General features: G+C 43.9%; 1 protein-coding gene across 3 annotated transcripts in view; it reads right to left on the bottom strand.

The window, feature by feature from the left end:
* Positions 1 to 25533, bottom strand: part of RSPO2 (R-spondin 2) — a 127836-nt gene that overhangs the window by 48941 nt on the left and 53362 nt on the right. For all 3 annotated transcript variants that reach the window (XM_063924508.1, XM_063924510.1, XM_063924509.1), the window contains one exon: positions 10912 to 11100. In XM_063924508.1, coding sequence (XP_063780578.1) covers positions 10912 to 11100 — 189 coding nt within the window. The remainder of the gene's footprint in view (positions 1 to 10911; positions 11101 to 25533) is intronic.

The raw sequence follows: 25533 nt of genomic DNA, 5'->3' as shown, positions 1-25533 counted from the left end.
ACACACACACACACACACACAGGGGTTAAGGTCAATCATTAAAATGTAAGGTATTGTATGGCGTCAAAGCAGTAAAATGGGTTAATGCGGACTGCACTTGTGGTCATGTCAGAAGGCAACATAGACACAACCGTTAGAGCAGGTGGTCAGGCAGAGACTGGAACTTCGGCCGCATCACAAGTTCCAGTATTAGCAATTGCTGGAAAACGAGGTCTCTACCCAGCATACACAGGGTTAATGGCATAGGTGGAAAAACGGAAACAACTGGTCAGGACCAATCCCTGGGCCTGGCTCTCTAAACAGCCCTGAGAGCGCGATAGATACTGGTCCACAGCCGTAACTAGACTTTTTGGTGCCCTGTGCCCCCCCCCCCCCCATTTTTCTAATAGGGACATAAGGCGCATGACAAAGATTAATCCCAGAGAAAGCCCATGCTATGATGCCCTATATATATATATATATATATATATATATATATATATATATATATATATATATATATATATATATATATATATATATATATATATATATACACACACACACACACACACACACACACACACACACACACAACACTTGACTCCGGCACTCCAGACGTCCCTTGGGACCTGCTTGCTACGGTGCCTTCCTCCGGGGGGTCACCCCAATGTGCAAAGAAGAATAACGAGGCGGCACTCGGAGACTTGCAAAAACTTCAAACGTGTATTAAAGTGCTGTCAACTGTCCTGACGAAGGGGAGGTGGTCCCCGAAACGTTGACAGCACTTTAATACACGTTTGAAGTTTTTGCAAGTCTCCGAGTGCCGCCTCGTTATTCTTCTTTATATATATATATATATATATATATATATATATATATATATATATATATATATATATATATATATATATATATATATATACACATATACACATACACATACATACATACATACATACACACACTCACAATTGGACACAAATCCTCCTTATACTACATTCATGCTCTAAAGAGCTCGTCCAGTTACAATACTCTTTATTAAAAACACATTTCAATACACTGCCATACCTAGGATTGAAACCTATAACCTGTTGAATTCTAATCAAACACCCTGCTCATTGAGCTATTAGATCCTGCATAAAAACTGTGAACACTATATGAAGTTACTGGTACTTTGAAAAAAAATAATAAAAAAATCAGCATTGCAATGGGGGTGGTCTTCTGTTTGCCGGCGGTCGGGCTCCCGGCGCTCAGTATACCGGCGCCGGGAGCCCGACAGCCGGCATACCGACACTTATTTTCCCTCGTGGGGGTCCACGACCCCCATAGAGGGAGAATAAAATAGTGTGGCGCGCTTAGCGCGCCACCGTGCCCGTAGCGTGGCGAGCGCAGCGAGCCCGCAAGGGGCTCATTTGCGCTCGCCAAGCTGTCGGTAAGCCGGCGGTCGGGCTCCCGGCGCCGGGATGCTGGTCGCCGGGAGCCCGACCGCCGGCCACCCGTAGTGAACCCTTGCAATGGAGCAGATCCACGTAGTGTGCAGCCACACATCCAATCTCTTGCAGCCACACACTACATAGATCTGCTCAGCCGCAATGCTGATCATTTTTTCACAAAGTATAAGGTACGTTTCTAATAGTTAGAATTCTTCTGTAACTTAGAATTATCTACCTTTCTATGCAAGGGCAGATCGCTCAATGAAGAGATTGTCTGACTGCAATGCCACAGGAAATGGGTTTGAATCCCGGGTATGTCAGCATCTTGAAATGTAATGAAGGACAGTGGGGCAGATGTATTAACCTGGAGAAGGCAAAAGGAAGTGATAAACCAGTGATAAATGCAAGGTGATAAACGCACCAGCCAATCAGCTCCAGTATGCAAATTGACAGTTAGGACCTGACTGACTTGTGCATTTATCACCTTGCACATATCACTGGTTGATCACTTCCTTATGCCTTCTCCAGGTTAATACATCTGTCCCAGTGTAACTAAATAACAAAGAAATCTCAAGTTGAGTTCATGAATGTTGTACAGGTATTAGTGACAAAAGGGGTGGAGGTAGGAGACAGGGGCGGTCAGGAGAGCTGGTCTCAGAAAGGGGGGGTGAAGCTGCAAGTGAAAGTAATTAAAACAGATAATTGACAAGTGCCACCAACAGCGCCCCCTACCCTGCAGCGCTATGTGCGGTTCCCCCTCCACACACACCTAGCTACAGCCCAGCTGGTGGCAAGGACACAATAATCTGGCAACTCCCAGCGCCAAAGAAGACACCAGCATGAGAGTACAAAGAGGCTTTTGCAGCTATGTCTGTTCACATGTATAAGTCAGCCAAAGGCAACACTGCCAGGCGCCGACTAACGGAACCCATGTCACCAGCAAGGGCTGTAACTAGGGTGCCGCAGCCAGATGCATCTCTGCCCGCTGTAATGTATGTAGCGGTGCACCGGTCTCCTCCTCTGCCGAGCGCCCTGCTACATTCATTAGTGTGGGCAGCACAATATCCGTTGGGATTAGGAGAGACGTAGTGACGTCTCTCCCAGCCCTTTCCCATAGTGCTCTGCTCCATGGAGTCTCCATGTTTGGGCCAGCAGCAGGACTGGAGAGTCAGGTCTCAGGCAGGCCAGCAACTAGGTGAAGGAACACTGATTCTATAGTGCTATATACTGTATGCTGTGTGGGCACAATGTGTAAGGGTCATTATGTGGGCATAATGTGTAAAGGGCATTGCTGTGTGGTGTAATGTGAATAAGGGACACCACTATGCAGCATAATTTGAATTGGGGGTACTACTGTATGACCACACCCCTACCCCACGAGACCACTCCCTTTTTCCAGCATGTGCTTTCCCTATTTAAAATATGGGGGGGCACCAATGCACTGAGGTGTGCATTTGTGGAAACCTCTGCTCTAAACACAACGTAGGGCCTGATTTGGAGTCTGACGCAGCGATGGTGTCCAACGCAGCGGAGCAATGTTTTCTATCTGTGCGTACATCTAAGCCGCACCGCGCATGCGCCCAGATTTTGTACGTACGGTGTCGCAGATCAAATTTAGACACAGTATCAGAAATGTATTGCGCGTTCCTGGACGGTGACTGGGAGAGATCAGGGAGGTGGCTAAAAAGATGCACAAGCGTGTTGTTTCTTTTGTGACGCTGAAAAGCAGTTGCGTTCAAAAGACGCTGATCCACACACATAGGGGTCTGTACTCTGATGTAGAAACTGCACCTGCGCCATGATAGTGTGAGCGATGGTGGCATCTAAAGACTTGATGTTTCGGAGTTTATGGATGCGGGGAAGGGCTTTGCAGCGGAATTAGCATCAAGACTGCAACTGTGACAAGAGAATCAGCAGTCACTTGATCTTTGTGAAATAGTAGGCTGAATCCTCGTGAGCACTGCTTTGGCCCACAGACTTAAATGCAGTCCTCAAGGCACCCTAACGATCCATGTTTTAAGGATTACCATGGCTCAGCACAGATGTTAAATCCAATTGACTGAGGTACTAATTAAGTAACCTGTGGCCAAGTATGAAAATACTTAAAACCTGGACTATTAGAGAATATTTGCCCATTCACACCAGTCCCTGAGGCAGTGGAGCTCACAAATCTATATTCTCTATCACATGTACACACTAGGGCCAATTTTGTCTGGAGCCAGTTAACCTGCCAGTATGTTTTTGGATTGTGGGAAGAAACCGGAGTACTCGAAGGAAACCCACAAAAGCACGGGGAGAATATACAAACTCCACACAGTTAGGGCCGTGGCAGGAAATTAACCCATTACCTCAGTGCTGAGGCAGTAATGCTAACCATTACTCCATCTGTGCTGCCCTGAAAACGGCTATATACATAAATATTATAATATAGCATTTCAGATTAGCGAAAGGTAACATGAAATTACTTTTCCGTTTTCTAAACTCACCCTTCAGACCACATTACAATCTATACTGTAAATACAACATTTGGGAATTACCATCGAGGTTCAGCCAGATTAACTCTGACACAAATAATCAACAACAATTTGTGCAAAGCTCAGCCTGAATAACAGAGTGAATGAAAAAGACTGAAGATAAGAAATATACAGACAATTTACAAGAAAATTACATAAATGATGTGTTAGCGGCTGGGCTGAACAAAGGCCAGATTAGCCAGTTATGCCAAACTCGCAGTGACATCAAAGGCGATGGGATAAGACGATTGAAACAAAGTGACATTAAGACTTTTTATATTACGCTGTCTGGGGAGTCTGGGAAAAAGCCAAATCTACCGATACGTTTTAAAACTGTAATAAGCAGTACAACAATATTTAGCGTTATCTTCTGATCAATTATAGCAAAGCCACAAATCCGAGTTCTATTAATTGGCAAAACACTGTGGATCCATAAGCAGACCAAAACTTTATTATGTAAAAGTAATACGGATAACTCAGGTCAGAAATCTCTTTCCCTGAGCTGAACATACATATACACATACACACATATACATATACATATACATATATATATATATATGTATATATATATACACACACACACACACACACATATATACATACACACACATTGTACTTCTGACCTGATCATCTTCTTCACGAATCAGTGAGATCTGATCCAACGCGTTTCGTCCACTGCTGTGTGGAGCTCACTCACTGCTGGCAAGCTTTTTATATATAGCAACCTGTTTTTTGAACAACTATTTATTGTTATTTAATGAAGCATTGTGTATTGATACTAGACCCCTGAAGAAGTGCTATGGATGAAACGCGTTGGATTGTTATCCACAGATCTCACCGATTTATGAATCAGATCACATTTACCACAATCAAACGGCTTCAAACAATTGCTTTTAATGTTGAATGTTTTTATTATGGATGGAATGTATAAATGCTGATGACACAAGTATTGTGTGGTACTTTTATCAGTATGATGTCATATATGTGAATACATTTGTATTATTCAAACAATTGTAGTTAACTTTTACAAGTTGATATAAAGTTGGTGGTGATACACAAAGAAAATTCTCTCTTCGCTCCCTAGGGAACTTTTATATATCCAGTTCATTTATATAGTGCCCTATCTAACAGGGGGTACATCCCAAGGAGCAGCTATTTTCAGTGCAGAGTAAGGTATATTATATATACACACATATATATATACATACATACATACATACATACATACATACATACACACACAAACATACATTAAATATAATGTGTTAGGCATTGGGGTCACTGTTAGGGTTGGGGCTCGGAGGGGGTAGGGTTAGGCACTAAGGAGGGGGGGTAGCCATACCAGCCACCCCCGGACAGTGTGAGGGGGGATACTTACCTCCTCCGACGTCGGGATCTTCATTGTCAGGATACCGCTGTCGGTCATCTGACCGCCGGCATCTCGACAAGCAATGTTTCATACCGAACCCATATTAATAATATCATTTTATCACGGGACATTCACCCCCCGTTTCCCATTACTTATTATTACATCCGTCTGGACATTTAGGATGCTCCTTCCAGAGCTTCTTAGAGTATTACAGTATGTGGAATTCATTTATGTGCTGCTGCTATAAGGTCATTGCTTTTTATTGCTAACAACAGAAAGGGCTCAGTTTATAAAGCATACAACATGCACACCCCAAAACACGTTTGTTTCACACCCGAGTACTTGGTTGGTCCAGCCATAGCACTTAAAAGGGGAAACACCTCTATTCTCTGTAACCTAGAAGCCTACATTGATGTAGTGTGACCAGTACTAAATAGGCTCAGCACAGGGGGGAGAAAGGTCTCCACAGTGTGGGGTCAATGTGTCAAAGCTACATGCATTTTTAGGTTACACCTTACTCTCATGAATAGTATAGTCACAGATGGTTCTTCAAATGGAGAAAGCCAAAAGATTCCCCCCAAAAAAGGTAAAAAAGAGTACAGCCTAAAATGATAAGAACTCTCCAGCTACCACCATTGCCCATTCAGTAAGCCCAGACCATACCAAGAGGAAAAACAATGCAAAACTATAGTTCAAACCAAGGCCGTAAACCGGGCAGTGTCTGGCTGTGTGTACGGGTGACCCTGCCGACCGCCCGTACATTGGCTGCAGGGACGGACATCGCAGCTGCGCGGGTAAATTGAAATGAACACAGTTGTGACGTCTGCGCAGATCGATCAAGCGGCCGATTGAGGAGTATCCTGTTAAAAACCAGATGTACAACAGTTGGATAAGCGACCTGTTTATCAAGCAATTCTGCCATTAAAATATGTAGATACTGCCGTTTCAGGATGTTTAAATGGCTGAATTTTGCGTCACTGGTATGTAGGATGTCTTGCATGTACCGGTTACTTTCAACGGAGTAGCCCTGCTGGGGAGGGATCTTGCGATCCCTTCTCTGCTGTCTAGAGGAGATCCCAGTGCACATCACGTCTTCTTCTAATTATGCAGCCGCTGTTGGATAACCACACACCCACAGTAGAGCAGCCGTGTACAAAACCCCAAAATAAAGTGATTGCGTATACGGACGCGTCCTCATACATCTAGCCTCAATACGACACACAGCGGCAGATACCTACCACAAGTGAGCCGCCAGGTCCCATGCAGCTCTGTTAGTTTACCGAAAATGCATCTTAGATGCAACTAGGATGCACAAGAAGGCTGTGCTGATTAATGTAATATATATGACAATTGTATACTACCCTTGGGAGTTCTGTGAATTGTAACACGCAGAAGCGCTACTGACAAAATAGGTCCCTGTATTAAATGGTAGCAGACTCTTACCATGACGCTGTGTTGCGGTACAGAGTCAACTACCTACTCCATTAACAAGCCATGTTTGGAACATAGTTTTATTTAGCATTGTCAGTTACCAATACTCCTCTGTTACTACATCACAGAGCACTGCACCAATTTAAGGCACATGGCGTCCGAATCCTGGCATTCTCTTCATGGAACCTCAAGTAGCTTCAGCCTCCCCCAGTATGTCTGATGTCACACCATGATATCATGTCACGCCTTACATCCATCGTGTTGGGTTCCGGGAGGTGGACTCTCTCGTCCAGGTCTCCAAACGGCTCAGCCTTAAACTGAGGAACAGGCCAGCACATCACTCTATGCGACAGAGTCAGTCCACATTCAGAGTGCCGGGAGGCGAAGCTACGTAGCCAGGCCTCCAAATGGATGAGCCTGCGACTTTTGAGCCAGTCTGGCCATGAGACCATCCAACCACCTTGCCTTTGACAAAAATGGCAAATGGCCAGTCCAGACCTGGTTGAATCTAAGTACGTCAAACTCTGTACTATGGTGGTTATTCAGAGTTGGTCGCAGTTTTTGCAATCTTAGCACAGGGCAAGGCCACCCAGCATGTGCGATTGCAATTGAATTGCGATCGTATCGCAAAAACCTCCAATAGAGGTTGACCTCTGCCTACGCCCCAGCACCATGTTTCCACTTGCAGGAACACAGGCGATGTCATCGACTGGCCCCGAAAACGGCCATGACATGCCTGCATTTCCCACAACACTCCACCCCCACAACGCAGCATCACCGCCCCCCAGACGCCCATCACCTGTCAATCATTATGCGATTTCATCCTTCTGGGATGTTTGGAGTTGAAGCGGGACTAAATGTCTAAATGTTGGAAGGTATGGGTCATTATGTACTTAATTTTGTATGCAAGATGCTTCATTAAACCATTAAATTGTAAATCCAGAAGAATGAAAACAGACATCGAATGATATGCAGTATTTCATAAATAGGGATATTAAGGACCTTTAAACCCTGGGACTCTCCTGGAAATTAAGGACAGCCGACAACCACGTCCAGACGCATAAGCCAGCAATACAATACTTTTCTGAACAAGCCATATTGACACTTTACTAAAAAAAAAAAAAAAAAAGATTTCTGAAATCTGGTTTTATTCATGTGGTCCAGAAAGAGCTCTCTCCACCGACGTCATGCGAGGTGGCGCTCATTCCGCTTCTGACATGCATTGTTTAACAAGTCGTGCAGCATAATGAAGGTTTTGTTCGTAGGTTGTCATACTGTGACAGCAGCAAAGGGAAGACATCAATATACTGCAATGAAAAGGCAGAGCAAGCCTCTCAGGCCGAGTATTGTACAGTCGGCACTCTGTACAAGGCTGGCAGATCATGTGAACGGCTTTGCTGCACGTCGGTGGGAAAGATTCCAAGGATCATACAGATTCTTTACACTGAACAATGTTTAAAAGGAAACGTTTTGTCATTTCTCGCACTGAAGCCCTGCAGCCAGGGAGTGACGCCATCTTTCAACTTTATTTGAAGATTAAAAAAGGCATCAGTTCATGAACTAACAACTCAATACATACATTTTCCATCAACCAATAATGCACAAGCTACGGCACATGTATTAGTGTCTATATGCAGGCATGTGTCCTGGTGGGGATGCCGTAAATGTACCTACAATCAAAAGCGCAACGGTCAAAGGGGGTCATTCTGACACGTTCGCTCGCTGCGTCTTAATGCAGCAAAAGCAAATGGGTCCCTACTGCGCCGGCGCATGCCAGACAGCCGAAGGCCGTAGCAGCGATATGATCGACTCTGCTGATTGACAGGCAGAGGCGATCGTTGGGCAGAAGGGGGCGGAACAGCGGCGTTTGGTCGCTGTTTCGTGGGTTTGGTCCGGCCAACGCAGGCGTGGCTGGACTGAACTGGGGGCGGGCCGCAGCGGCTGCGTGACGTCACACGCAGCCGCTGCGGGCCGGGGAGCGATGAGTAGCTCCTGGCCAACACGCTAAAGCTGCGCTGGCCGGGAGCTACTCTTAAAGTGCAAAGGCATCGCCGCTGTGTGATGACTTTGCACTTCTGCGAGGGGGGGGGGGCGGACTGACATGCGGGGCGGGCTAGCCCTGTGCTGGGTGTCCACCGGCATGTCAGGGAAGAAGATCGTAGCTCTGCGACAACCATTGACAGTCAAAATCCCGACACGGTCAAAATACAAACATTTAAAATACAGACATTTAAAAATGTTGACAGGTCCAAAAAAAAAAAAAAAATCGACATGAGTTTTTCGTGATTTTTTCATTTAAAGCGACTTGTTCATACTTCACCATCCCAGTGGACCCGGAGGGGAAACATAATATAGTGTGCCGAGCGCAGCATGGCGAGAGAAGCGAGCTATATGAGGGGACACGGTACACTTATACGGTGTCCATGTCAACATATACACCAAAAGTATTTCATACTGAACCCATCCTGGTGCTTGCGTCTTTGTTATGATGTCATATAGGGGCTGACCCACAATTGCACTCTATGCCGTTTTGCAGATCTATTTAAAACTTATCCAGTAGCAATATATATAGTATACTGTAGTGATGTCCATTAGTGGGTGTACCACCAATGGCCGATGGTTTTAAACAATTGTTCAGAAACCATGGATGGTTGGCCATCGATGGTTAAGCTCTGTGCATGCGCAGACTGCTGCCATTGTTCCGATGCCACCGATGGTGCTGCAGCGGTACCCATCGATGTCAAAACACTTGACTTCTGCCGTAGACCATCAATATTTTTGCAAATAAGCGATGGTCAATGGCCAACCCTAGTCGGAGGCAGGGCCGTTTCTTGGGGCAGGCGAGCAGTGCAACCGCACTGGGCGCCCGCCGCGGCACTAACTGTGGCTCCCTACTTCCCTTCCTATTTCTCCCAGAGTAACCCGCTCGGGGGGCGGAGTTTCATGAAATGACGCGGTTGCATGGTTACGTCACTACACAACCCCGTCACTCCGCAAAACTCCCGCCCCCCCTTCCCGAGCGGAGTACAGAGGGGGATCCAAGTTAGGAAGAGGGAAAGGCCGGCGCGAGGAGCGACTGGTGAGGCGGGCCGAAGAGCGGTACTCGCCTCTGTAAATATTCTCTCTCAATGTGTAAAATGGGGACACCTGCCGTAATGTGTGAAATGGGGACTCTTGCCTGCCGTAGTGTGGGGATTTAATCTATCAAGGGCATTGCGGTGTGTGGCATAATATGGTGCAGGGGGCATTACTGTGTGGGGCTTAATATGGTAGGATTTTTTTTTCCTGTGGTGGTCGTGATCTGTTGGAGCAGGGTCAAAAACTGGATTGCGTGGTACTATTTTCAGACGAGGCCATGCCCATTTAAATGAGGCCACACCCATTTAGATGAGGCCATGCCCCCTTGCCGGGTGCGCGTGCACGTTTTTTTTATCTAGGTGTGTGTGGGGGGGGGGGGGGGGGGGGCACATTTTTTAATGTCATGGGGGTGCATTTTTAAATCTCGCGCTGGGAGCCAAATTGGCTAGAAACAGCCCTGGTCGGAGATCTCGTATTAATATTCTTGACCGATATGGGATCACCATAATTAAAATTATCCATGAAATTAGCCTTCACAGTAATACCAATTTTTCAGCTAGAGATATAATAAAGTTTGTTAAACACAACTATTTTTCTTGATATTCCAATCATGTCAACATTTTATCACTTGCCAAAGTCAATGTCGACGTGCCAAGAATATCGACGTTACGCCATTATGAATGTCAACAAAATATTCCACATCCCTTCAATTCTAGCATCAATTTAAATTATTATTGCAAAGAAATTTACACTGGCGTCCATTAGGTTTACAATATCACGCCGTTGCGGCAAACTGCAATTCAGAAAACCGTAATATACAATAAACGGAACCAAAAAATAATTACAATAACAGAACAGAACAGGGACCACCCTCCTCTTACACAGGTGTGAGCGACAAGTGGCGGTGTGGTTTGTTATACGGCCCTATTTAAAACATGCAATACATTCTACATTAAAAGGTTCCAACGCATACCCAAAATATTTTGCAAGGGAAACTGAAAGGATTTAATGTTGGACGTACATGTTCCAATGCAATAACTTTTGGGGGAATAGAGCGTAGAGTATCAGATCAAACACAAACGTGTGCAATAAATCCTCTTACTTGAACATCTGTTCATGTCGGGTGATCTTAGTCCATAATATCCTGAAGGACAGGAATGCAAGCACTCCCCATACTGCCTCATCCCGTCTCGCCGCAGAAAGAAGAACAGCTTCGGCTGGCAGCGTATACACCCGTTGTCCTTTGAGCACGACAGGCAACCTTTGCACGTTGGATTCGTCCCATAATTGGCTGTAAAACAAAAATACGCACAATCAGAATAAAAAAAGACTAAAACGACACGATGTAAATGGGGAAAGATAAAAAAAGAGAAACGTATTCACCGATTTCTAACAGATCTGCAAGTCGCAATGTTTGCAACGTCTACTTGTTGGGCAGGTAACCATAAAATTATAGGGGGATTACCTATGGGGACCTTGGAACGCATACTTTGTTATGTCGACAAGCGCACTTAAAGGTTGTACGTGCGCCAGAACAACTGTGAATGTCACGGTAAATCTCCATGCTTACAGTTGTACGCCGGTGAGCAAACAATCTTTAAGTGGACTTGTCGACATAACGGAGTCTGTGTTCCAGGGTTCCCATACGGCTCGTCGCCAAGACCACTGCATACCCTCCAACGTTTTACACATAAAAATTGATACAAATTAGAGAAAGGGGCGTGGCCACAGGTAAAGGGGAGCGTGGACACCACATCTTTCTTATACTTTTAATGGAAGTTTGGAGAGTCAAAAATCGGTACAGACCATAAAAAAAATAAAAAAAGAGAAAAAAGGTACTGTACCTGCCAAAAAGGTACAGTTGGAGGGTATGTCACTGCTCCCGCCCCAATAATATTTATGTCTACGACCAGGGTCGGACTGGCCCACAGGGGTACCAGGGAAACCACCAGTGGGCCCCACTGCCTGAGTGCCCACTCCTTCCTCTAGGGATCAGGTTCTAGACTATGCACTTGTATTATACATGGTAGATATGTTGCATTACACTGCACTAAACTATTGTGCATTTCAAGCCTCTGTGGGCTGGCCACTCCCATAAGTCTGGGCCCCTATCACTGCATTCCCCCGGTGGGCCCTTCATGCCCCAGTCCTACACTGTCTACGACCAGGATCCTTCTTTACAGCATCTAAGTCAATGAGGGAACAGTTAAGATCCTTATTCTCAGTCCTACGCAAATTTGAATGCGGCTATGTCTACAGATTTTTAGCAAATTACACATGCGTTGCGGCGTCTCTGGGTGCGTGGCGTTCCTGCATGGGTGTTTATGCAGGTGCTGATGAGAATTAGGACAGCTATTCTCGGAGGACTGGGGGCTGTCCGATTATATAGATTTGCCGGATTCACATTTCCATTACGTATAACCTAAGTGTCAACAGGTGCAACTGAGAGATCAAGGTCAGGGTACTAAAAGGCTCAGCAATGCTTGTTAAGCTTATTCCCGGACTGCGTAGATATATGGTGGTGTATTCCAGGCGCACAGATGTATTTATATAAAAGGTGTATGGAATAAGGATCATTCAAGTAAAAAAAACTAAATTTAATTGTAAAAACATTTAAAAAAACACAATATTCTGCAGTAAATACTGTTCAAAAGACACATAACCCTACATATAAAGTACAAAACAAATAAGCAACAAAAGGATAATAAAGTCAACATGGATGATATATAGAAGTCAGGATGAATACTGACAAGTGCTAGTATATATGTTGGGTACCCGCTGTGAGCCTTCTGGCTCGTATTACTGGACTGCGACCAAAAGGTCCTTTAGAAAAAAAAAATTTTTGGACTGGATGTTAAAGATACATAAATAAATTAGGTTACAAGTTCATTTTCCTCTCAGGTGTAAGAGGGTTGCGTAGTAATAACTTGGGCAATGTACATGCTGTAATAAGCCAGGCAAAGCAGAACAGAGACCATTGAGTCGTGTCACTAAGCAGGACTGTGACATGGTGAGGGAGCATACTATACACAAGTGGCGAAATGCGTATAGTCAAACACAACTGTTCCCTATTTCACTGAGCGGTTATTAAAGAGGGACATGTCCCCATTCCTACTGTTTCATTTGCAGCATAAGTGACAATGAACTGTGATACGCAAACCCTTAGTCGGGGCGCTTCCGTCCATAGCAGTATAAAAAAAACCCACCAAAAATGGTTGCCGTCAAGGAGGAGACAGACGCTGGAGGTCACATTTCAGGAGATACTGGGGACACCTTTCGCCTGTCTCCTCGTGGTGGGTAATTTAAGAGGTTTTTTTATTTTATTTACACAGTGCTGTTCTTTAATTCTTGCAAAGATCCCCCACTGTAGCTCCGCCCACATTACCCACAGCTTCGCCCACCACTGCCCACCCACGGGAGTTCCTGAACCTATTTTTCTACAAAAATAGCACTGCCCTTAGTTATGGTCTACCCATAGCAGGCTGTATTCTGTTGCAATTGGTTACTGTAGCTACTTCTGGGAGGGACATGAAATGGGCCTGGAGTGCAACGTGCCACCAGTATCAGGTGTGCTGCAGATTTGGCAATTTCTGATGCATAGGGGAGATGTACCAAACCTTCTGAAGAGAAAAAGGCTAGAAGTTGCCCATAGTAACCAGGGTCTGTCATTTATCTAGCAGCTTCTATAAAAAGGACAGAGGAGAAGCTGGATTGGGCAATTTCCCCTCTTTTTTAATTTTCCGATGCATTGATACATCTCCCCCATAAATTTAAGGAAGGGCCAGGCTTGAGTGGATATAAATACATTTGAAAAGAACAGAAAGTACTTTAACCATTTCATGACTGGCCGAGAGATCAGCGTGCCCAGCCAGTTGATAGAATATGTGGAACTGCTAGTACACTGTCCACATAGGAGTAAAGAATCCTATTGGGATCAGGGAATTTGGATTTAATATTCCTGATTCTCCAACCTGGCTAGCGGGGGATGGGGACATTGCCACAATGTATCTCTGATGTATGGGGGACCTTGGGGGTCATTCCGAGTTGATCGCTAGCTGCATTTGTTCGCTGTGCAGCGATTAGTTTAAAAAAACGTCAGTTCTGTGCATGAATCACATTCACAATGCGCACGCGCGACGTACTATTGCAATGAACGATGTAGTTTCACACAGGATCTAGTGATGCATTTCAGTTGCACTGCTGGCCGCAGAGTGATTGACATGAAGTGGGCGTTTCTGGGTGTCAACTGACTGTTTTCAGGGAGTGTTCGGAAAAACACAGGTGTGGCAGGGCGTGTTTGTGAAACGAAACTGAACAGTCTGAAGTGATCACAATCGCTAAGTAGGTATTGAGCTACTTTGAAACTGCACAAAAAAAAACAAAAAAACTTTGTAGCCGCGCTGCGATCCTTTCGTTTCGCACTTCTGCTAAGCTAAAATACACTCCCAGTGGGAGGCGGCATAGCGTTTGCACGGCTGCTAATAAATGCTAGCGAGCGATCAACTCCGAATGACCACTCTTAACCCTTGTATTGCATTGGGCCGTTCTTTCTTCACCACCATTCCTTTGCCGCCATAAATGAAAGCTGACCCTATTCCCTGCTAATTACGTCTCAGAGTCATAATTTTAAGTTTTGTTACTTATGTGTAACAATGTCGGCCAATATCAACCGATATCAATGCGCAATTGGGTGCACACTTTTGAGAAATAAAACAATCACAAAATCGCTGTTGTACTCTGCAAAAATACAGATTTTACAGACTCTTTTAGAATACCCATGAGGGTCTTAGTGCACATTTTGATTCTATTAATATGTAAAACGTAAAAAAAAAAACTTATATACTAAATAATAACCGGTTATCATTCTGCATGACACACAAACCGCTAATGGGCCGGATAGCAGGGCTTTATATACATCGGTTAAGACAAGACAGACATGAATATGCTGCAAGTTCACCATCTGTTTCAGAATTAAGAATATAAGAGTTGCACAAGTCTCTAAAGGCAGAGTTTCCCAAACTCCGCCATTGTAGTCCAAGTTATAAGGATATCCCTGCAGATTATTAAATTGAATGAGGTACTACTTAAATTACATGTGGTCAAGCATGGATATCCTTAAAACCTGGCCTGTAATGGTGGAGTTTGGGAAAATCTGTTCTAGGTGGCCAGTTAAATTAGGGGCGATGCGCTGTCGTCAGGACGTTTGGCTGTCTGCAACGGCCCCCTGCATTGCTGCTGAATGGTGCATTAAACATTGCAGCATTACAGGTGTGCGCTGTAATCCACTATGGGGGTCATTCCGAGTTGGTCGGTCGCTAGCGATTTCTAGCAGCCGTGCAAACGCTATGCCGCCTCCCACTGGGAGTGTATTTTACCTTAGCAGAAGTGCGAACGAAAGGATCGCAGAGCGGCTACAATGATGTTTTGTGCAGTTTCAGAGTAGCTCAATACCTACTCAGCGCTTGCGATCACTTCAGACTGTTCAGTTCCTGTTTTGACATCACAAACATGCCCTGCGTTCGCCCGGCCACGCCTGCGTTTTTTTTTGCCATGCCTGCGTTTTTCCGAACACTCCCTGAAAACGGTCAGTTGACACCCAGAAACGCCCACTTCCTGTCAATTACTCTGCGGCCAGCAGTGCGACTGAAAAGCTTCACTAGACCCTGTGTGAAACTACATTGTTCGTTGTAACAGTAAATTGCGCCGCATACGCAGAAGTGTCATTTTTCTAGCCTCATCGCTGCACAGCAAACGAATGCAGCTAGCGATCAACCTGGAATTACCACCTATATGTGTGGAATTTGTGCATACTGTACATCTGCCATACATTGCGCCTAAACGTCCAATCTTACATAACCCCTAAATAATTTGAAACCTTAGAGGTGAAAGGTCCAATTTAGACAGATTCTAGAGATTTTACCTTTTCAACATATAGATTTTAGAATCAAATGCCATTATTAACACAGAACTGTATTCTAAAAATCTGTTTTAGAGACATTCTTAAGGGGAAAAAAAACAAATCTATAAAATCATTAGGAAGCTGCGTGGTAAAATAAGACAGAGAAGTAACATATGTTGCGTCAGTCAGACTTTGTCCTGTGTTTATTGCAATTTGCCCTGTAGGGATTACACACCACTGCTCTGTGTCAGCAGCCTAGAACCTTCCCTTTGATGTCGAGTGCTACTAGTCAGCTCGCATACTATTGAGAAACGACAGTGACACGGCGCGATTACTCCAAATTCCATGTACCAGGGAAAATAAATGAAATGGCAATCAGGTTTTAAACGAGAAGACGTCAAGTAAAAAGAGACTCATTATTGCGTGGACGATTGGTTTACATGTCATAGTGTTGTGTTTCCAAACACGCATAATGTTCTGCGATAATGCAATCACATTACCAGGCACCACGAATAGAGCTTAAAAACACATTTCAGCAAAATATACAGTACCACAAGCGGAGCGTTGTTCTCGTTTGCAAGAAGCATTGACTATGCCCAACTAGAGATCAGCGGTTATGAGCAGGAAAGAGTTAAATGATAGAACTATAAGATTTAAAAATGTGAATTCACCTGATACTAGTGATACATTTTATTATATAACACACATATATTAAAAAAAAAAAAAAGGATATATATATATATATATATATATATATATATAGATAGATAGATAGATAGATAGATAGATAGATAGATAGATAGATAGATAGAGAAAGAGAGAGAGAAAGAGAGAGAGAGAGAGAGAGAGAGAGAGAGAGAGACCAGGACTCGCGTAATCAGGGACCAGGAATCGCATCATCATGACGCGCACTTCCGCCATCAAAGCCCACAAACCATTGCCTTAGCAGCTTACATCGCGACGCGTACTTCCGCCATCCGGACTAACAGGCACATGCTTAATTAACATGGATTAATTTTTTGGATGTATCTGTATTCAGAGAAGCAAGAGAACTGGGCTATACGTTAACCCGGAAACCTACGGACCGTAATACATTCCTACATGCAAACAGTCACCATCCGGTCCGTCCAAAGGAACGTTTAACAATGTGAATTTCAGATTATTTCTAACAAAAATGGTGCTAAACATGTTTTTGTCTATGTGTTGTGTGATTATGTGTTGAATATGCCTTTGTGGCTTGTCTGTGTGAATGCGTATGCTACCGTAGATCCTGTGCATGCTGCGTGTATGCTCACGAACAGAGACCTCTCTGTTTGGAGTTTGTATGTTGTGTATGTCATATTTTTGACTTCGACACCAATTTCCCAGTTCCTGCGGGTCCTTAGGACAAACTCCTCTGGAATTACAGCTGTTGTCCAGTTGGAAGAGATGAGAGAGGGTACTCATTACAAACAGTTGGAAGATGCCTGCGGAAAGCACAACAATCGGTTCCAGAACCCTATACAGAAGTTCATCAGAAAGGGCACTAATGATCGAATGGTCAGAATAAGTACGTTTGACCATATATCACATATGGCACAAACTATGTATAAAAAGTATTGGTTGATTCTTACATCTGACCCAGGATTACAATTAGGTGGGACATCACCACCAATGTGTGCGTATAAAAAGAGGCCCAAATTTGCGTCAGCTTTTGAGGAGACCAGCGATGCAACCGAGTGAAACACGACAACGCGTTTGCATGACTGCTAAAAACTGCTAGCGAGTGATCAACTCCGAATGACCCTGTAAGTTCTGGGACTACTTACAAACCAGTGGCAAAACATTATTTAGCACATGGCCACCAAGTTTCTACCATTCGGTGCATTCTGATTGACCGTATACCAAAACCTGTGAGGGTTGGTAACCGTGAGTTAATGCTCAAAAAATTGGAATCCAGATGGATTTATTGTTTGAACACTATTGTACCACGTGGACTGAACGAGAATAATCCACTTGGTATATTCCTAAAATAGGGTATTGTCTGCACCTTGGTGACTTACTGAGAATTAATATTCTGTCATGGGTAATACAAGAGTCAACAAATGGACAAGGAATCTCCGTTTTCTTTTTTTCTATTTTATGCTCTATTTTAGTTATTGCGGTGCATACGCATGCGCAATAGTGACCTGATCATTGCGCTGCGAAACAGCGCAGTGAGCGATCAACTCTGAATGACCCCCTATGTCCTGTTTCATAATGATAATGTGATATAATCATGTGCTCCCATTATTTATATTGTCATTTTTTTTTTATTATAATATGTATTGTAGTTTATGGACATCCCTCCATACGGCTACGGTGGTTATATTTATCACCTTGTGCCATATTGATAGAAGATTATACGTGTCCATTGTATTATGTCATGGTAAAAATATGTTAATGTTTGAATAATGTTTCTCAGTTTCCCATAATACCATCGAAAATAGTAGGAAATAATAATATTGGTTTGATAATTATCAGCGCCAGTTTAGTGTTCTTTATTATAATATATGCAACTGTCAGGTTGGCTATAGACAGGAGACCTCTCCGGGTGCTGCGGGGCCGATTGGACCGCACAGGATCTATTTGAAACGCAAGCCCATGTGATGAATGGTAATGCACTTTATGCTGTTTCTGGAGTTCCCTGTAACTATGGTAATGCTGAATACAGTGGCGGAGGTGCGCGTCGCTATTACACGCTCCCCGCTACATCCGGTGGGTGAGCAAGCCACTTCCTCTGTTGCTAAGGCAACGCGTACCTGTGAGTCCAGATAGCACGTTCCCTGCTATTTCTGGGGGTCGAGTAAGCTGCCTCCCCTGTTGCTAAGGCAACGCTTTGTTTGTGGGCTTTGATTTGATGTCAGACGTGCGTGTCATGGTGATGCACTCCCCACGATTCCCGGTCCCTGATTGCACAAAATGTATTATTGTGCATGACGGAAACGAGACAGACCATAGCAGATCAGTCTATAAATTTAAAGTGGTCCTTCACCTGTACATAGTGTTGGAGCTTTTTTTGCCTTGTTAATAATAAATTGATGGTCTGAAAAGAGGTTTATTTTAGAACATGTCTCTTTTATTGATACGTAGATGATGGCTGTATGTCAAGTAGCTTTAGTAAAACAGTTCCAGAGAATATGGAACTGCGATTTCTCACTGGTGGCTCTTTTTCAATAGTGGAAACAGCAAATTGAATGCACATTCAAGTCAGTAATTGCAGGGACTTTATAAATAGCAGGCTGACTTAACGGCCCTACACACACTTGGCAAATTCAGCAATTTTATCATCCAACAATACTATCGTTGGCAGATTTTCTTCTTAAACAATTTTTACCTACACATGGGATGATATCGATGGCAGATTTGGACGATATGACAGTACGTACATCTAGGATAGACTGTGGGGCCGCGCATCGTTCATCGTTGATGCGTACACACTGACCGATCTGAACGATTTATCGATCATTTATGAATGATATCGTTCATTTCTATCATAGTTATCGTCAAGTTTGTAGGGCCCTTAACATTTGTAACTACAAAGTAGAGATTTGCGAAATTTTCTAAATAGTAGCCTCAATCCGCATTTGGCCATCAAATTCTGCTTGTTTAATGGGAACTTGGCGGAAGTGTTCCCAGAGAAGGGACCAAAGGAAAGAATAAAGCTACAAACCGGTACAAAACAGACAGATTAATCACCCCCACCTGGGGTAAATTTACTAGACAGCTGCTTTGCCCGCAGAATTAAAAATGGAAATAAAATTCAATGAAAAATGTGCCTGGTTTTACACATATGCTATTTGAAACCAAGCGGGGTGACCCTGCTGACAATGGGTGGCTATGAGAAGCCGCAGTTTAGTAAATATAACCAAATGAAAGTGTATTGTCCAATATACATTCCATTTCTATGACAGCAAAGCTTCACTGCAGATCACTTGTGGGACATCCCAGTTTGTTAATAAAATTAAATAAATTTAGTATGTGGATTTTGTTACAGTTCAAGATTAACCAACACCAGCAATACGAATAGACCATGTATATATCAGGTTATTTCTTACTCCTGTGTAACCAGTTGCCATATTAAGAGCAAGGTTCTTCTGTAACCAAGCAGGCAATGGCCGACAGCTCTGCGTACCTGTCCTGGAGAAATGCACCGTGGTTTGGTCGAGCCGCACAAGCGGCAGGAGCAGCGAAGCAGAATTATTATTATAACCTCTATGAGATCGTAAGCTGGGTGCACACCTGAACGATCTGGTGATGATGTAATGATATATTGCATCTGCCACATATACACTACTGTATATTATGGTTACTGTAAACCACTGTGGATCTCAAACTCAACCAATATATCGTTTAGAGGGACATTTACCAAGCCTTGGAGAGAGATCAAGTACTGCCCAATCAGCTCCTAACTGCCATGTTACAGTCTGTTTGCAAAATGACAGTTAGGAGCCGATTGGTTGGTAGCTTCTCTCTCTCCAAGGCTTTTAGTACATCTGCCCCATAGTGCGTGCTCCCCTATATATACACACACAGAGTCGTAAAGATGAGAAAGGGCATCAGCTGCTTATAATGGAGTGGAGATATAATACAGTAAAACAAGGCTACAATGGAGGGTAACATTAAATAGGGAAGATGTACCATACAGTGTAAGAAGTGGAGAAGTGAAGAAGTGAAGGTGTTGCCCATAGCAAGCAATCAGATTGTAGTTAGAATTTATCTAGTACAGTCTATAAAATGATAGCTAGATGCTGATTGGTTGATGTGGCCAGCTTCTCCACTTCAACAAAATTTGCGCATACCTATTTTTAGCCCACTCTGTCCTACAATATTTATACAGGGCAGGGAAGTATAAACACGTATGGGGTTGATTCAATTAGGGGTGATATGGAGATGTGCCCATGTGATGACACTGGATTGCCGGGAACTGCACCCTTCAATGCCCTGAATGTGCCCCCAATTCGCACAATTTAGTTTGCAGCTCTATATATTGTCACTAAAATGTGCAAAGTGACGCTACCATATCTACGGCTATGTGCACACCCAATCGCCGTACAGGAACAATGCGGCTTGGCATCACTCCTAATTGAATTGACCCCTTTGTTGGTCACAGATCGAAGACCCTTGTCAAATAATGAAAACTACAATGACAAATCTCTGCACAAAAACAACCAGCATTCTAGCATATACAGTAGTGTGGTACTAGGTCAATTGTAACCTTCGCCCCACATTACTACCCACAATCTCCAGCTGCACATATACATTTAGAATTTCTGATCGCTATTGGTTAAATTTGCAGAAAGCTCCTGGAATTGAGTTAGAGGTTCTAGATTACCCTTAAGCCCATTAAGGTGACATCATATCTAACGCCAATCAGAAATCCATTACAGGAGATACAGTTACCCTCTGAATCTCCATAACTAGAGAGATATTGATTTTCATTCATATTAAGTGTTTTCATTCCCTGCTTTCAGTGCTTCTCTGATCACAGATAGACCAAGTTTACATGTTGGAGATTTTTCTACAAGAGTTGCACAGCAATATACACATGCTATGGATTTGCAGGTATACACCATTATAAACAAAATAGTGGCTAACATTGTGTTTAAGGGATTCCAGAAGCTTGCTGTTTGTGCAGTGGTCAGCATTGTTGCCTCACAGCACTGAGGTTTAGGGTGTGATGCCCACCAAGGCCCATCGATGGTGAAGCTATGAGTGGCCATCGGTGGTAACAAATTGTGCTATGGAAGACCATCGATGGATTCACCCACCAATGGTCATCCCTGTTCTTTCACACTGGCCAATCACAGCCTGGGGGTGGGGATTCATTGGTGTCTGGGGCGGAGCTATGCTCCATGTCCCAGCACTCATAAAAAATATATAAAAAAAAAAAAAAACACATCGATGGAAGGAAAGCATTTGGTTCTCCCCATCAATGCCAAAAGTATTTTACAACAGGTATAGACTATCAATGGTTTTAAATCACAGATGGCCATCCCTATGTACGGTCTACCAGTGTTTGCCTGAGATTCCACCAGATGCCCCGATTTCCTCCCACATTCCAAATACACACTGGTAGGGTAACCAGATTTTGACCAATAATTAACCTTCGAGTGTGTAAATATGGAAAGGAATTTAGATTGTAAGCACTGGAGCAATATTTTCTGTGAAGCACTGCAGAGTATGTGTGCACTAAAACAAATTACTGCGAATAAATCAAATAAATTAGTAAAGAGACCCAGAGCCGTCCTTAGGCATAGGCAAACTAGACAAATGCCTAGGGCATTTGGTATGCTTAGGGGCACCAGCAGCTTCTGCTGATTGAAATGATATGCAGCATGCCTATATTCTGTGTGTGACTGCGGCTGTATCTGCATACGAAATGCTACGTTGCAGTGTATTCCTGGAAATCACTGTAATGTAGCATTTCATATGCAGATACAGCCGCAGTCGCACACAGAATATAAGCATGCTGCATATCATTTTAATCAGCAGAAGCTGCTTGTGCATCCTAGCCACATAGTAATGCAAATAAGATGCATTTTCATAAACAAAAGGCGCCCGACGTTAGCAAAGCTGCCAGCTGACTCATGCCAGGCATCTCTTGCAGAACTAGCGGCGGTGCTAGGGGGCACCAGCCAAAATCTTGCCTAGGGCATCATATTGGTTAGGACCAGCTCTGAAGAGACCCCCCCCCCCATCCTCAGCTCCTCCCAGCCCCACCCCACTCTTCAAACTGCTCCACCCCTGCTGCACTGCTGCTTATCCTGTCCTCCTTACCCGCTCCGCCCCGACCAACCAAACACTCCCCTCCATCCCATTCCGCCTCCTGCTTCCTTCCATTCACTGGTGGCTGGCTAGGTCCTGATCTGTGGCGCTAGGTCTGCCCTGATCCGCTAGGATTGGGAGCTGTTGGAGGGTGCTGCGTTTACGGCGCCCACTGCGCATGCATGTTGCAGTTGGGACAGACCTTGCACAAAAATTATATAACTTGACTGTGTTTTTGGCTTTTGCGCAATTTTATCTATGATGATCACATGGATACATCCGCAGTCAGTGTCATTTTATTTTCTTATTCATTCATACGATATCGTTGATGAGAAAATAAATCCTAAATTAAATATATCTTGCAGCTCTGTTAGGACAACACTGTAATATGTGGGATGCAGTTAATAATAATAATAATAATAATAATAATAATAAGCTGATGTGTCCGGTTTCAACTGGGCAAAGGTTTGCTGGGTGGAACATTTTACCCCCTTAGGGAGTCGAATTTGTAAAAATCCCTGCTATGTGGGTGGCTACAAATAACGGTCATAGTTTCCAGACCACCCAGCAGGTCACATGATCTAGGTCACCCAGATGAGGGAGAGTTCACCAACAGTCACATTTTCCAGAGCACAATGGTGATGCATTTTAAAATGGCAGGCAAATGTTTTGCCACATAACTCCGAAATGAAGCAAACATTTACAATGCCAATATTTTTCTGAAAATGTATGGACTAAGACCTTTACTTGGTACATAATAAGCCCGGTTCCATATGAATGGTCGACCATGTTAAGGTCGACAGTCATTAGGTCGACCACTATTGGTCGATATTGACATGGTCTACATGGACTAATGGTCTACACGTGAAAATGATCGACACATGACAGGTCAACACATGAAAAGGTCGACATGATTTTTGAACTGATTTTGGTGTAATTTATTCCATAACATGACCAGGAACCCCAATTAGTGTACCGCGTCCCCTTACATGGCTCGCTGCGCTTGGCAAAGGTTACTATTCCCAATCGTAGTCCACGTGGATGGTAAAGTATGTAAAATGTAAAAATCTAATTAAAAAAAAAAAAGCCATGTCAACCTTTTCATGTCTGCCATTTTCATGTGTCGGCCATTTGTCCATGTCAACCATCGACCATCCAAAGGGATACCAATAAGCCCTGCTCTGACAATAGCATCATAGAAATATGGTCACTCATAAAAGTTGTCCATCTGCTATTGATACATAAAGTGTGCACATATTTTGCACAAAATTGCCGAGTAGGAACATGAAAACATTTTTTGGGTAAAGGGAATATGAGGGGTGTGCATAAAGTTTCCGGATGCACAAAAAAAGTGTTATATTTACAAACAAAGAGAACATTAATTTTTTTTTCAGAGTATTCGCCAGAGGAGCCTATGCAAAGCTGCATGCAGTGAAATCACTTGGTGAAGCAGCTGGTCCAGGCCAAAGCAGCTATGTCTTCTACATGCTGGGTGAAGGTCTCCGCTGCAGCTTCCAGTGACTCAAAATGAATCCCACACATCTTGCACTTGATTTGTGGGAACACAAAGGGGACCAGGTCTATAATGTACGGCGGATGACCTGGATGCATTCATGGGCCAGAAAATGCACCACTTTCTTGGACTTGTGTGCAGGTGCACTGTCATGATGGAGAAGGGCGCCATGAGCGCAAGCTCTTGGTTGGGGCCTGAAAATGGCTTCCAGCACTTGCGGCAGGCATTGGTTGGCAAACCAGTCCCCAGTGACGGTGTGCTGCTGCACGAGTGGTACAGCAGCTACATGACCAGTCTTGGTAACAAAAACAGCCACCATTATGGCCACACTGTGCTCATGACGAAACCTCCAACTAGGGTCCTCTGGGCTGACTGTTGTTTGGTCTCTGGTTGAAAACTGTAGAACCAGGATACATTGCTACTGATGATCTCCCAGAGTTGAGTGACTGCCATTAAACCTGGCCAGCATGCTGCGGCACCAAAGTCACCTGAACATCTTTCTGCGCTTGAATCAGCTGATGCGATACCCAGCATGCAAAAACCTTGCTCAGGTCAAGCTTATTATAGAGTATCAAGCAGATGGATCCCAATGAAATACCTATCTCTTTCGCTAACTGGGCCATGGTCGCATCAACTTCAACTACGGCCCACATGGCAGCAGCATTGTCCTCAGTGATGGCGGACACAGGTAGGCCGCATAACTCCTAGGCTTCTGGGGCCGCGCACCAAAATTCTGCAAACCATTCGAACACAGTGGTTCGGGATGGAGCTTCCTCCCCTAAAGCATCTCACAGTCGGTCAAAAAACTCTCCTGCGGTCACATACCACTCTTGTAGTCCTAGAAGATCATGGCTTTCCAGTGACCTCAGTTGAGCTCCATAACAAGTTAATGAAGGAGGAGAACATGCTGACTTCGTTGGTGCACAGTGCTGCTAATAAATGCCTCTGTGCCTGGACATTTCACAAAAACTTAAGGGGTCTATTTACTACGCCTTGGATGGAGATAACGTGCCAGCCAATCAGCTCCTGTCATTTTTCAAACCCAGCCTGTGACATGGCAGTTAGGAGCTGATTGGCTGGTACTTTACCTCCATCCAAGGCTTAGTAAATAGACCCCTTAGTCAGAGATTACATTTCACAACCAGTCAGATGGAGTCTACTCTACTTACGCACTGCACATCCAGAAACGTATTGCACACCCCTCGTAAGTGTGTGTGTGTGTGTGTGTGTGTGTGTGTGTGTGTGTGTGTGTGTATTTTTTCACACGTGTCAGATTGCTTTACTACAATGAACTGTGGCTCTTGCAGAACATAAACCCCCTCTAGAATTTTTGAATGAATTTAACAGTTACAGTAACTAAGAAAACATGACCAGACCACAAGCCGCTGTCACGGTCAATTGATTGAGCATTAACACAAAGAGACAAATCCAATCTATCACAATACTGACTTGCTGTGCCCACATCACGAAAATCCATCTGCCCTCATGGAGGTGGCAAGAAAAATACAACAATTTACATTTGAGAA

Source organism: Pseudophryne corroboree, chromosome 5, assembly GCF_028390025.1.
Source record: "Pseudophryne corroboree isolate aPseCor3 chromosome 5, aPseCor3.hap2, whole genome shotgun sequence".
Taxonomy (NCBI): Eukaryota; Metazoa; Chordata; class Amphibia; order Anura; family Myobatrachidae; genus Pseudophryne; species Pseudophryne corroboree.
Note: the sequence above shows the minus strand (reverse complement) of the source record. Positions and strands in the feature narration are given on the sequence as shown.